The sequence below is a fragment of the Dicentrarchus labrax genome, unplaced genomic scaffold (assembly GCF_905237075.1).
Source record: "Dicentrarchus labrax unplaced genomic scaffold, dlabrax2021, whole genome shotgun sequence".
Taxonomy (NCBI): domain Eukaryota; kingdom Metazoa; phylum Chordata; class Actinopteri; family Moronidae; genus Dicentrarchus; species Dicentrarchus labrax.
This window is the reverse complement of record NW_026136705.1, coordinates 3,608,594-3,622,028: the sequence shown is the minus strand read 5'-3', so window position 1 is coordinate 3,622,028 and position 13,435 is coordinate 3,608,594. Positions and strand designations below refer to the sequence as shown.

The following is a 13,435-nucleotide window of genomic DNA, read 5'->3' as shown; positions in this document are numbered from 1 at the left end:
AATGTACTGTATAATACTAACCTCACATTTGAAGTCATGCACTTTAGCATGTACAAACATATTAAGGGCAGCCAGCAAGACATCATGCCTGCACACTGCCAGCTCCAGTCCCTCCTCATCCACCTTACTGCTTGATCTTTGGGAGGTCTCTCTGGCAGCTGACCACTCCCCACCACAATTGCTCCTACCAGTGACCTACATTGTAGAAAATCATAATTGACAAATAATCCCATCAACAGTCATTACAGGGAACAATTATAAATTTCTCTTGGGGGACAAGGAACAGATAAGTGTTAGCAGATTAAGAACAATTAGGTATACAGGTAGATATCACAATACATGGGAGTACTGACAGACTATGAATTATAATGTTATATTGAGATAGTAATTGAAGTCTGCTATTACATGTTTTTTTTTTGCTGTGGATGTGATCCACAAATCTGGTCACATCGTCATCTTTTGCAATGAAGACACCGTCAAAGATGGCCCGCACCTGAGATCTAAAAAAACAACAAGAAATAAAAAGGCTTCCATGTTTAAAAGGATAGTTGAGTACTCTGAAGTGGAGTGGTATAAGGTACTTATCCATAGTAAGTGTGTTACCTACAGTACAGTGTTCAGACAGCCCTTTTCCTTGGCACTACATTGTCTAAACTGTAGAAATGCATATTTCTACATCTAACCCCAACTACAATCCTGGATATTGGGTTTTTTTCAGGTGGGCCTTTTATATGTGGCTAAAACACATTTTTCTGCTTCTCCACAATAGAGGCAGGGGATGGGTGGCGGTGACCATTGTCTGCTGTAGGTAACAGACTGACCATGGATAAGTACCTCATACAACCCCACTTCAAAACACCTTAACTATCTTTTTAACATGTCATACATCGAAAGGTTACTTGTTGTATAAAACATAACTATCTATTTTGCCATTTAAACAGTGTGGGTGTACATTATTGTATACCTTGCAGTACTTTTGAAGCGGTAACGCTTACGGTTTCCATCCACTGAGACAGAAAGCATTGCTGGGGTACAGGCAGGACAGATGAATTTCTCCTCCTTGCAGGTGGAGTCAACCTCATATTGTACAGCAGCCCATTCAAAAAAGCTTTTTTTGGAAGCTGTCTGATGAGATCTTCCCAGTCTATGTAAAAAAGAAAAAGCGCAAAACAATTTTTTAAACAAAGACCTTTCCATTTCAAAACACAAACATATACAGAAATACTTACACAGCCAAAGCGAGCAGTCCGCTTCTCAAGCATTCTTAGATATGCCTGAAAAGACATCCCGGGTGATGCCATCTTAATGTCTTCAAACGTATAAAACAGGTCTGTCTCATAAATTGTTACAAAATGAAGGGTGGCAGGTCAGTATCCACTTTTTATCAGGTCATCAAGTCCTGCAGTCCAAGTTGCCTGGCATCCCTCGCAGGTCAGCTCAGGCATGTTGAGATCATACCGTCCTACAAGGTAATATTTACATTTACAACCAGCCATTTGTTGCCATGCTCTCCTTGGCCAGCATGCTACTAAGAAGAGATGGTCTCTTTTCCCTCCATCTCTCTGAAAAGAGAGCATTGCGAATGCTCCAATCCAGAGAAGCCAGAGGAGCTCTTTGGTCTGCTGATGCTTAACTAAGCTCTTCATCAGAGCAGCTCAGGGAGTGTTGCAGATCTTGCAAAAGACATTCTATTGCAATTGTAAAAGAAATACATGGAGTAGTTAGAAGGGGCCCAAGGTTGTTTTTGTATCATATGCATACAACTAGCAAAAACATGGACTTCATTGTTACACAGATAAGAAGAAAATATTGTTATATGACAGATATAACATATAAAACAATGTGAATAGTGCTTGACAATTGCATATCAACAGGGAGAAACGTTGTCATAAAGCTTTTTTTGGAGACTTTGTTTTGTTCAATAGCTCATTTTGCAGATACTAGGTACAAGACATTATACACAGAACATATCTAATGAAATACATACCAGCAGAATCTGTGTGTGAAGCAGTCTCTGGAGCAAAGGTCCCCTCTACATTAGAGTGTGAGGTGAGACCGGTCTTACAACGGCATTCAGCTGTAATGCAGAAAAAACATAAACACCTCTTAAAGCAGCATATATTTGTCTAACACTTACATTTGTTTTAAAAATACCTGTATGCGATCTACATTTATACTATACAGTACAGTTTTCCTATTTCATTTATTGGGTGGGGCGTGGGTCTTCTTTTGGAAAAGAGGCTCCAAGACCACCTACATGAAAAATGTCAAGTAACTCATGTTAGCCAAATCATGCTTGCAGCAAAAAGTATTTCTTTATTTTTCAGGATTTGAGATCTATCAGAGATGACACATTGATCTGACCTGGTGGTATTTAGCTTAAAACTTTGATAAATAACATTTTGGTGTACTTTACATATTTATGGGCAACTGATGGTACTGTAGTCCATTGACAGTGTTGCATGTTATCCCTGCCACTGGCCTACACTGACATTCAGGACTGAAACCATTTAAATATCTAGAATATAAAATACTAACCATGTCTGGATCCGCGTGACTCCTGGCCTCATGGAAAGCGTGTTTCCATCCACGTCCCTCTCCGTCCACCTCACCTTCAGCGGTGGTTCAGGAGCTGCTGCTGCCAATTCAGTCCACCCGGACGTGGGTAAACGTGTTGTTGTGTTGTTGCTAACTTGACAGTGTCATGGTTATCACAACGAACTCTAATGCCAAAAATATCTTAAAATGTTGTTTTTCCACTGAAAAGAAAAGAAAATGCAGACAGAAATCTGACAGTCACGTGACTGCTCTGCTCGATAACACACCTTCTGTACCTGCTGGGCTTGAATAGTATTGGACCAGCCAGATGAATGGGTGATAACTGCCTCCTGCACCTACTAGTAGGTAGAGTAGGCCCCTACTGGCCCATATCGGTGGGATGATTGTATCAGGATAACGCTTATTCAATGGTATGATAACAGTCAGATAAGTATCTCAAAATACTGACTTATCTCAAAATAATGATAAACTTTCTCAAAACAATGAGAAACGGTCTCAATATTTTGACTTAGTATCTCAGTATTTTGACTAAGTATCTCAAAATAACTTATTATCTCAAAATAATGAGATACTAGGTCAAAATAATGACTTATCTCAAAATAATGAGAAACTGTCTCAATATTTTGACCTAGTACCTCAGTATTTTGACTAAGTATCTCAAAATAACTTATTATCTCAAAATAATGAGAAACATTCTCAATATTTTCATTTATTATCTCAATATTTTGACCTAGTATCTCAGTATTTGACTAAGTATCTCAATATTTTGACTAAGTATCTCAAAATACTGAGAAACATTCTCAACATAATGAGAAACTTTCTCTAAATAATGATGTATTATCTCAATATTTTGACTATGTCATAACAGCTTTAATAAAGTTTGTCAATTAAAGGTAAATATAACAAACCTGACGCTGACTGCCAGTAACAAGTCAGGGAGGCAATCTGGGTACTCACCACACTGAACAAACAAAAGCCCCCCCAAAAAACTGGGAGCACAAACAAAGTGGTCCAACACAAATTGGTCTTAGAACTACCACACTAGGTTTAAAACAATATAAGTGTTTTAAACAATCTTTTTGTTTTAAACTTCGACAAAAGGAACATAATGAATGAGTCTGTAGTCTGTAAGTTGGAGGGGGTTGCAGTGTTGCATATTTGCAGGCACCACTGATCGAAGTCCTGAATAGGGAAGCAAAATAAAGAGGAAAAAGGTTAACTGGTAATGGTGAGATATTAATATTATAATATTATATATTATATATTAATTAATTGACTCCACCCATCCCTAGGGTTGTAATAATTAATTCCACAGAAGCGAGTCACTTTGGAGTCCGTCCAAGTTTTGTAATCCCGATTCAGCAGACTACATGTGCAGTGCTTTGACTGGTCAGTCTTTTGGCCTGTCCTTTAACTGCAGACTTACTCATGAAGAAGACACAAACACAGATTGACTAACCTTCCTGTGGAATAAAATAAATGAGTAAATCTGATTAACTTTTGTGATTGCCATTTATAAAACTAAATAAAATTAGATGAATCTGCTGAAATTGTTTTAGAATATCAGCCGATTACAAATGGAGGCCAATCAATCGGAGAACTCAACAAAATATTGTTTTGTTTGTTGCAGCCAGCAGTTTTGAGACCCCTGCATTATTTTCTTTTTATTTAGCCTCTCTTATATAACAGTGACAGAGAACAATTTTACTGCACAATGAATACTTTTACTTTACAGAAACAGTAAACAAAACTTTATACAAATTAATTTGAAGGATAACGATAGTGGACCAAGATATTTCCATCAGTCCACTTAATGTTGATGCCTTTTAAAAAAAGCTTCTTAAAATGACTCCCTTATTCCTTAAAAACAAAATAGTAGAATTATAGAATTAACCCCAGTGTTACAGATGAAGGTCATGATTAGCACGTTTGTACAAAGAGAGGTTTTATTTGTCCAAGCAGTGAGAACATTTGCTGTAGATTCTATTTTGCATCCAGATCAATGATAGAAAATGATGGAATAATTCAAATAAAGTTAAAATTAAAGATGAGGCTGCTCTTGGGGAGAAGATGTATTCATTTGAAACTGACCAAAAATAATTCAACAAATCTTAACATCTGATTGGACCTCTGGATTGTGGCTTGTGTTTATTGGCATTAGAGTCAAAAGTATCAAATTATTGTACATATTTTAAGTCTCTTTTAAGACAACCATTCCTGTTTTGATATCTTATTAATTCTGTATTGAGAAATATTTGAAGATATTAGAAGATAATAAAAATAAAACAAAATTGTGTCTTAATTTTATTATATAATGGCTTAGTTTAAATTCAAATGAAACAACTACAGAAAATAATAGGGGTGCTCCCATCAGGGTTTTCAAGACCCATCATCCATCGCTGGGTCTATTTTAAGCCTTATCTTTATATTGTAGCCTTCTTTAATTTAACTATCAAATATTAAATCTCGAATAATTAACAAATTATGAATTGACAAGTTTATATATTGGCTGGCACCATTTGTAACATATTCCCCTTCTCTACCTTACTTTGTTGTTTTAGTGTTTAGTCACACAATACTTACTCTTTTTTTCCCACCATGTATCAAACAGACTGTATGTGTCTGATCTGTTACTTTGTTGGTCAGCAGTACTTTTCATAAAGTCGCCCAAGACTTTTTTCAGGTGAGCCGCGCATTAACGAAACTGTTGCTTTACCTGCTCCGTGCTTGTAAAACTATTCACCAGATAACACCTCTCTCTCTGGTTCTTTGTGAAATGCTGAAACAGGTTCCTGACTGTTAATATACCGGCGGCCCGCCCAAGTAAATCTATGTGTGTCACAGACTATTAATTATTATTAACAATATAATCTTAATAATTAATTATTATTAACAGCAGTATTTCTCCTGTTAATGTACTTTGGTTGTCTGTATTTTTGCCTGTCTTTTGATTAGCCTTTTTTCCTTTCCCCTTATGGACCTTTCCCCCCTATTTGCCTTTTTGTAGATTACACGTGTATCGAACCTTGCTTTAGTGAAAAAGAACTGATTTACCTCTAAAACCTGTTTTGAGTCGTGTCTTTGACTGTCAATGTCTGGTGTGTATAACAGTGACAAAGAACCTTCTTACTGCACAATGAACACTTTTACTTTTCATAGTTGGGTCAGTATTTCAGCAAAAACAGACAAAGTAAAAAAAAAAAAAAAAAACATCAATCAGTCCACTTAATGTTGATGCACTTTAAAAAAAGCTTCTTAAAATGACTGCCTCATTCCTTAAAAAGCTGTTTGCTGTTATTGTTTTTTACAGGTGTCTGGCGAAACTTCTGATCAGTGTACATGGTACATTGGTGAAATATTGGCGACAAACCAAGATATTCCTAAACTAACCAAACCCTGGTCCCAACCAATGTTAAAACCACATTTAAGAGAAGTTTCCTGCATGTGGTGCAAAGAAAAATAGTTTGGCTGTATCCTCAGTAATTTCATTAGTAATATTAATCCAAACACATCCCAAAAGTGACAGACAACCATTTTACTGCACAATGAATACTTTTACTTTTCATAGTTGGGTCAGTATTTCAGCAAAAACAGAAAAAACATCAAACAGTCCACTTAATGTTGATGCACTTTAAAAAAAGCTTCTTAAAATGACTCATTCCTTAAAAAGCTGTTTGCTGCTATTGTTTTTTACAGGTGTCTGGCGAAACTTCTGCAAGTCAGCAAACAAGTAGGTGCACGTTTTCCTGAGAAGTTTATACATAAATCTATTCAGCTATTGGTATGTCACACCACAGATTCTCTGGAACTGGATAAACAACACATAACAACACATTATCATCGATCGAACAACTTAAAAGCAGCATCAGGGATCTTATGTTCTGTTCTGTTGCCCACAGTGGTTGGTTCAGGTTTGGTTATGGATAGGTGTTGTAGAGTTAACTGGTTAAAATGCCTGATTTCAGGGCAACTTTTCAAAACAATTGCAATAATTTAAGGTATTTTTTCCCCCATGAAATTGCAGGAGAAAGAGAACATTTAACTTTTAACATTTAAGATTCAGACTGATATGTCTTTATTGGTCTATGCTGTAGACCAAGAGACTGCAAAAAATGTATTAAAATTTGCAACTATATCATGTCCAATGCCTGTTGTTGTTTGATTATCAGGTGATAGATATTAAATATTATAACATTATACATTCACAGTTTCAAAGCATAATTTACATGATATCTTCAGTAGTTCAACCTATAAGTTTCTCTTTAAAGATAAAAGATAAGTTGAATAGAAATGGTTCAATAAACTAATGTTTTGTTTTATTTAAGTAACAAGATGATGTTCACTGCAGTGACAGATCATGGTAGACACTCTGGAGGATTCGAAAAAGACACAACTGTGGTTTACAACAAAGTGATCACCAACATTGGTAATGCCTATGACGGCACTTCAGGTAAATACATCACCTGCTGCCACACTCACAATCATCTATCTGTTTGGTTTGAGTTATGTTGACACATTTTACATACTAAATAAATATACTGTATCTGTGTACCATAAATCATATCAGTAATCTACCTATTGATTACCAGTGCAATACCAGACCAATAAAACTCCAATAACCAATATTTTCTAATTAATACATATTTTGTATGTCTATATGTCTTCATTATGTCTTCCTTTTACTTACCTGTTGTTTCAACAATCAGGAGATCTGTCTCAATCTTAAATGTAGATTTAATTTATTTTACAAAAATTTGAATTCATTTAATTTCAGTTCATTTCACATGTTTGAGAGTATTGTCTATGGTCTGTGTTTTAGGGGTGTACCTTCTCTCTATCTATAAAATTTATTCAACCGTTCAACTTCAACTGCAAACTCGGGTTTATTTAATATTTAAACCATGTACCTGAATTAATATCACTTATTCTTATGTGTTCAGAGCACATTATCCGTGCATATCCAAATGCTTAAAATAATAATAGTATTTCTATTCCGTTACACCCCTGACTTGTTATTATAATAAATGAGAATACATTTAATTTGATCCACTTATACCTTTTAAGGTAAAAAAAGTTTTTTCCCCTCTAGTTTTCTCAAAACTTTCCAGAAACCTTTGAATGTGATCAATACTCTTTTGTTTCCTCAGGTATCTTCAAAGCTCCAGTTGCAGGTTATTATTATTTTACCTTCTTCTACCACGCTGGGGCAAATTCTAAATCAGCCCTGAAACTGATGAAGAGTGACAGCTGCATTGTCGAGGCCTTTGATAAGAATGCAGGCAGTGCTGATAACAGCTGAATGCAGTCAATCAGGTGTACGTGCGCCTGTCTGATAATAGTAATAATAGTAACTGTAGTAATAATAATAATAATAAAAAAATATTATAATAACAATAATATCAGTAACATTAGCAGTAGGAATCAACCAGGACCATGGCAGGAGGCTCCACCAGGATCCATGAGAACCTGCGAGACGAGAAAGCACAAGAACTCCGGGGAAGAAGTGAAGTTAGTAACATGCATTAATGGGACATGAATGAGTGCATAAAGAGAGAGGAAGAGAGGAGCTCAGTGCACCTTGGGAAATCCCCCGGCAGTCTAGGCCTAGAGCAGCATAACTAACGGATGGTTCAGGACTCACCTGAGCCAGCCCTAACTATAAGCTATATAAACTATAAGATGCTCAAGTCTCTGTAATACATTAGGATGGTCAATGGTGTCAAATGCAGCACTAAGATCTAACAATACAAGTACAGAGACAAGGTTATTGTCCATTTATATGTTTCCTGTTCAAAACCAGAAGCAGTTACAGATATCAAACCGGGTAGGATGAAATAATTCTCCTTGTTCTTTTGAAGATAAGGTTTTGAAGGATAAAGACAACACAGACAACATGCATGTACTGAACATAACCCCCCACTTCATGTATATAGGTGACACATCTGCAAACCGGTGAACAAGTTAGTGCAGCCCCCATCTTCTTGAGAAATGTATTCTTGTCAGGATGTCATTTGCTGGTGCCACACCTAAATGGAGCCCAGCCTATGGCAACTGCCCCGACTCACTAACGCCTACTATAGCTCTTGTGCTGTGGAGTAATCCACTGGTTTATTGTGTGTGACATAATCTGATATATTGGTATATAATATTCATATGTGGGTTTTTATTAGTAATATTAATTAATTAATCAGTCCACTTAATGTTGATGCACTTTAAAAAAAAAGCTTCTTAAAATGACTGCCTTAGAAAAACCTGTTTGCTGCTGTTGTTTTTTACAGTGGTCTGGCGAAACTTCTCCAAGTCAACAAACAAGTAGGTGCACGTTTAAAATACTTTATAAATCTATTCAGCCATTGGTATTTCCCACAGCACAGATTCTCTGGAACTGGACAAAGAAAAGTTTACTGGCATGTGACGACACATTATCATCGATCGAACAACTTAACGCTCATAATACCTTCCCATTGACTATGCAGTTGTGTTCCTCCATCATGAATTTGACCCCAGTCTGGTTTGACTTACACGATTAAAAAACATAGGTTATGAATTATGATCCAATATTGTGTTTCATCTTATTAGTCAACTCAATACCAACTCATTAACACCAAGCTTGACCCTAATTTCATTAATTTAGGGTCAGTAAACCTAATTTATGCAAACTTATATTGCATTGTTTTGTTTTAAGAAAAGCTAAAAATCTGAATCATTTTGACTATAGTTAATACAATAGGAATATATGTTGATTGATTATCGCAGTCTGGTATATGTCAAAGTTTAGTCAGGACACTGTTTTGAAAGCATTTATTTTTTTTCAATGGTGACAAATAATGACACCTGTGGTCCTTCGGGGTGTGTGTGTGTGTGTGTGTGTGTGTGTGTGTGTGTGTGTGTGTGTGTGTGTGTATTTGTGGTGTTTGTGTGTATGTTATTTGTGTGTATGTGTGCGTTATATGCACTGTGTGTGTGTGTTTGCACAGTGTAACCCAATGGCCCTTCTGGGTAGGGAAGAACACACGTGTTTTAAAGTTCAATCAAACACCCAAAATTCAGTGAAAGTGGTCAAAAATGTTGTGTTGTTTAATGATCTTCATTTGCTGGAAAAGTCAATGAAGATGTGGACTAATTTAAAGACAAGGCATGTATGTTCTTGTTCTTGTGATTTAACAATCATATCTACATGACAGCCTTTTTGAGAATAACAAAATTGACTGTGGTTCTGATTTTGTTCCAAGCAGAGCAGAAAAAACCGCAAACAACTTTAATGTCTAGCCCAATCCAGGGGTTGGAAATAGCAAAATTTTTTTGGTTAGAAGTGCATATAAGAATGTATTCACATCAGTTTTGTAAATTGATTTTTTGTATAACATTTCTAAGTTTATTGGATAAAAACTGTGTGAGGGAAACCTAAAAGTTTCCAATTAACAAAACATTTATACAAAATAACGTTTTCAGTAGTTTGAGCTACAGTAGTTCGTCTGTTGGGTCGGACCACGCATGCATCAATGAGCCTTTGCTACACATGACCCTGTCACTTGTTCACTGCTTTTCCTTCCTTGGACCACTTTTGATAGGTTCTGACCTCTGCAGACCGGGAACACCCCACAAGAGCTGCAGGTTTGGAGATGTTCTGACCCAGCTGTCTACTTATTACAATGTGGTCCTTGTCAAAGTTGCTCAAATCATCACACTGCCAATTTTTCCTGCTTCTAACACATCAACTGTGAGGCCAAAATGTTCACTTGCTCACATCAATGATAGAAAATGATGGAATAATTCAAATAAAGTTAAAATCAAAGATGAGGCTGCTCTTGGGGAGAAGATGAATTCATTTGAAACTGACCAAAAATAATTCAAAAAATCTTAACATCTGATTGGACCTCTGGATTGTGGCTTGTGTTTATTGGCATTAGAGTCAAAAGTATCAAATTATTGTATGTATTTGAGCAAAAACAGAAACAGTAATCAAAAACGTTAGACACAGGTTTATTTGAAGGGTTAGTTAGCTAGTTATTTCCATCAGTCCACTTAATGTTGATGCCCTCTAAAAAAAAGCTTCTTAAAATGACTCCGTTATTCCTTAAAAAGCTGTTTGCTGCTATTGTTTTTTACAGTGGTCTGGCGAAACTTCTGCAAGTCAACAAACAAGCAGGTGCACGATTTCCTGAGAAGTTTGTACCTAAATCTATTCAGCTATTGGCATGTCACACCACCACAGATTATCTGGAATTGGGTAAAGGAGGTGCTTGACAGCAGCATAAAAGCAGCATCAGCGATCTTATGATTCACAGCTTCAGAGACGCAGCAAGGACGAGAGAGAAACAGTCTGTCGACCATCCCAACAGAAGTGACCAACCAACAGAGATGGCAGGTAGAGTGAAACTTTATCTTTAAAGACAAATGAAGAATTAATTACAGACTCACTTTTAGGTTGGTGGCCTCACTTAACTAACATGTGGAAAAATGTTATAGAAACTGGATTTGAAACAGAAAAAGTGACAATTTGTTAAATAATAAATGAATAGATAGATAGATAGATAGATAGATAGATAGATAGATAGATAGATAGATAGATAGATAGATAGATAGATAGATAGATAGTAGGGTAATAGTGCTAGCTTTTTACTTTTACCTCCTACATTATAACACAAATATCTGTACTTTCTACTTCTTACATTGTCAAAACAGGCTCGTTAGTCTCGTTTTAACGCATATGAGGAGAACTACGAATTGTTTTCATTTTGTTTGTTTTCATTATTACACGCCTTTACATCACAAAGACCGGTGCATATCGCGCACAACAGACGTAACAATGAAAATGTTGAAAACGACGTAACACATCGAAACAGACAAAAGAAAGAGAAAGAGACTCCCTATTTGAAGTTTCAGTTTGCTTTGCACAGAAACAGCCGATAGAAATGTCCTTCACACAAACACTACTTTTTTCTTTTATACTTTGAGTACTTCTACTTCACCAAAGTCTTTTTTTACACAAGTATCTGTACTTATCTGTACTAGTATCTGTACTACTTAAATAAGGAATGTGTGTACTTCTGCCAACTCTACATGTATGATGTTGAATCTCTTTCAGCTGATAATCAAACAGCTGCAGTTAATGGAGATTTTAACTCTGATTTCACTTTTTAATAAACTTTAATTGTTGAGAGAGACACATTTGATACTAAGATTCAGACAAATAAGTATTTATTGATCTGTGCTGTAAACTCAAAGGCTGCAAAAAGTGAATTAAAGCTAACAACTACATCCTCTCCAATGCCTCCTGTTGTTTGATTATCTGCTGATAGATATTACATAATATAAAGTTTTGTTTGTTTTATATAGGTAAAAAGATCATGTTCACTGCAGTGGCAGATCAAGGTGGTAACTTCGGACCCTTTGAAGCAGAGACAACTGTGGTTTACAACAAAGTGATTACCAACATTGGTAATGCCTACGACGGCACTTCAGGTAAATACATCACCTGCAGCCACACTTACAATCATCTATCTGTTTGGTTTGAGTTATGTTGACACATTTTACATACTAAATAAATATACTGTATCTGTGTACCATAAATCATATCAGTAATCTAACTATTGATTACCAGTGCAATACCAGACCAATAAAACTCCAATAACCAATATTTTCTAATTAATACATATTTTGTATGGCTATATATCTTCATTATGTCTTCCTTTTACCTACCTGTTGTTTCAACAATCAGGAGATCTGTCTCAATCTTAAATGTAGATTTGAATGTATTTTAATGCAAATTTTAGATCAATTTTATTCCATTTAATTTCAGTTCATTTCACATGTTTAAGAGTATTGTCTATGGTCTGTGTTTTAGGGGTGTAACTTCTCACTATCTATAACATTTATTCAACCGTTCAACTTCAACTGCAAACTAGGGTTGGTTAATGAACTTCCACCTTATTATTTTTATACCGAATAGCGATTCATGTAATTCAAATGGTAAGAGTGAGGTCTAAGGAACGGTACAACACTATTGGTGACAAAATAATCTAATGTTTAAACCATGTACCTGATAAAATATTACTTTTTTTTATCTGTTCAGAGTACATTATCTATGCCTGTCCCAATGCTTACAATAATAATAGTAATTCTATTCATTCTTTGAACTTTCAATTCGATCCACTCAAACCTTTTAAGGTAAAAGAAGTTTGTTTCCCCAATAGTTTTCTCAAAGCTTTCCAGAAACCTTTGAATTTAATGAATACTCTTTTTTTCCTCAGGTATCTTCAAAGCTCCTGTTGCAGGTTATTATTATTTTACCTTCTTCTACCATGCTGGAGAAAATTCTAAATCAGCCCTGAAACTGATGAAGAGTGACAGCTGCATTGTCGAGGCCTTTGATAAGAATGCAACCACTGCTGATAACGCAGGAAATGCAGCATTCCTGCAGCTGAATGAAAACGATCAGGTGTACGTGCGCCTGAGTCCAGACAATCGTATTTGGGCGTCCGGCTACACAACCACCTTCAGTGGTTTTCTGGTCAGTGGAATGTGAGAATTCAATGACTCCACTTCACTGATCTCAGATGCCATCGACTGTATGTGAGGGAAATTCTTATAATCAAGTTTTTCCAACATTGTTCTGCTTTCGCTAGCATAGTCCACCATTACATTACAATGTTTTATGTTGTTGGGAAACTAAATACACAGATATATGTGCTTAAAGCCAAGAAAATGTCAAGACCAAGTAAAGTAAGGTTGAATAGCATCTTGAGTGAAATAATGTACATCCTGTTGTTGGCTATGTGTGTTGTGTCTCAGTACTGCCTCTCCTCAGTCATATCTGTGTGATTCTGATGATGGCTCTTGCTTGCAAACAATAAAGATCTACTGAGTATCTGAA

The 13,435-nt window shown here is 36.0% G+C and overlaps 2 protein-coding genes and 1 long non-coding RNA gene across 3 annotated transcripts in view; 2 read left to right on the top strand and 1 right to left on the bottom strand.

The window, feature by feature from the left end:
* LOC127364385 (uncharacterized) overlaps positions 1 to 3,027 on the bottom strand; it is a 4,150-nt gene extending 1,123 nt beyond the window's left edge. The window contains exons 1-6 of the long non-coding RNA XR_007885013.1: positions 2,539 to 3,027; positions 1,988 to 2,077; positions 1,230 to 1,688; positions 965 to 1,144; positions 406 to 500; positions 22 to 195 (exon numbers count right to left, since the gene is read on the bottom strand). This is a non-coding gene — a long non-coding RNA (uncharacterized LOC127364385). The remainder of the gene's footprint in view (positions 1 to 21; positions 196 to 405; positions 501 to 964; positions 1,145 to 1,229; positions 1,689 to 1,987; positions 2,078 to 2,538) is intronic.
* The window catches only part of LOC127364383 (complement C1q-like protein 4), a 20,631-nt gene extending 7,196 nt beyond the window's left edge, over positions 1 to 13,435 (top strand). The window contains exon 4 of the transcript XR_007885011.1: positions 13,290 to 13,435. The gene's annotated coding sequence lies outside the window, so the exon portion shown is untranslated. The remainder of the gene's footprint in view (positions 1 to 13,289) is intronic.
* LOC127364382 (complement C1q-like protein 4) lies at positions 10,761 to 13,435 on the top strand. Its single transcript, XM_051401863.1, has 3 exons — positions 10,761 to 10,927; positions 11,899 to 12,024; positions 12,813 to 13,435. Exons 1-3 carry the CDS (start codon positions 10,837 to 10,839, stop codon positions 13,085 to 13,087), a joined length of 492 nt encoding a protein of 163 aa, XP_051257823.1. The 5' UTR covers positions 10,761 to 10,836; the 3' UTR covers positions 13,088 to 13,435.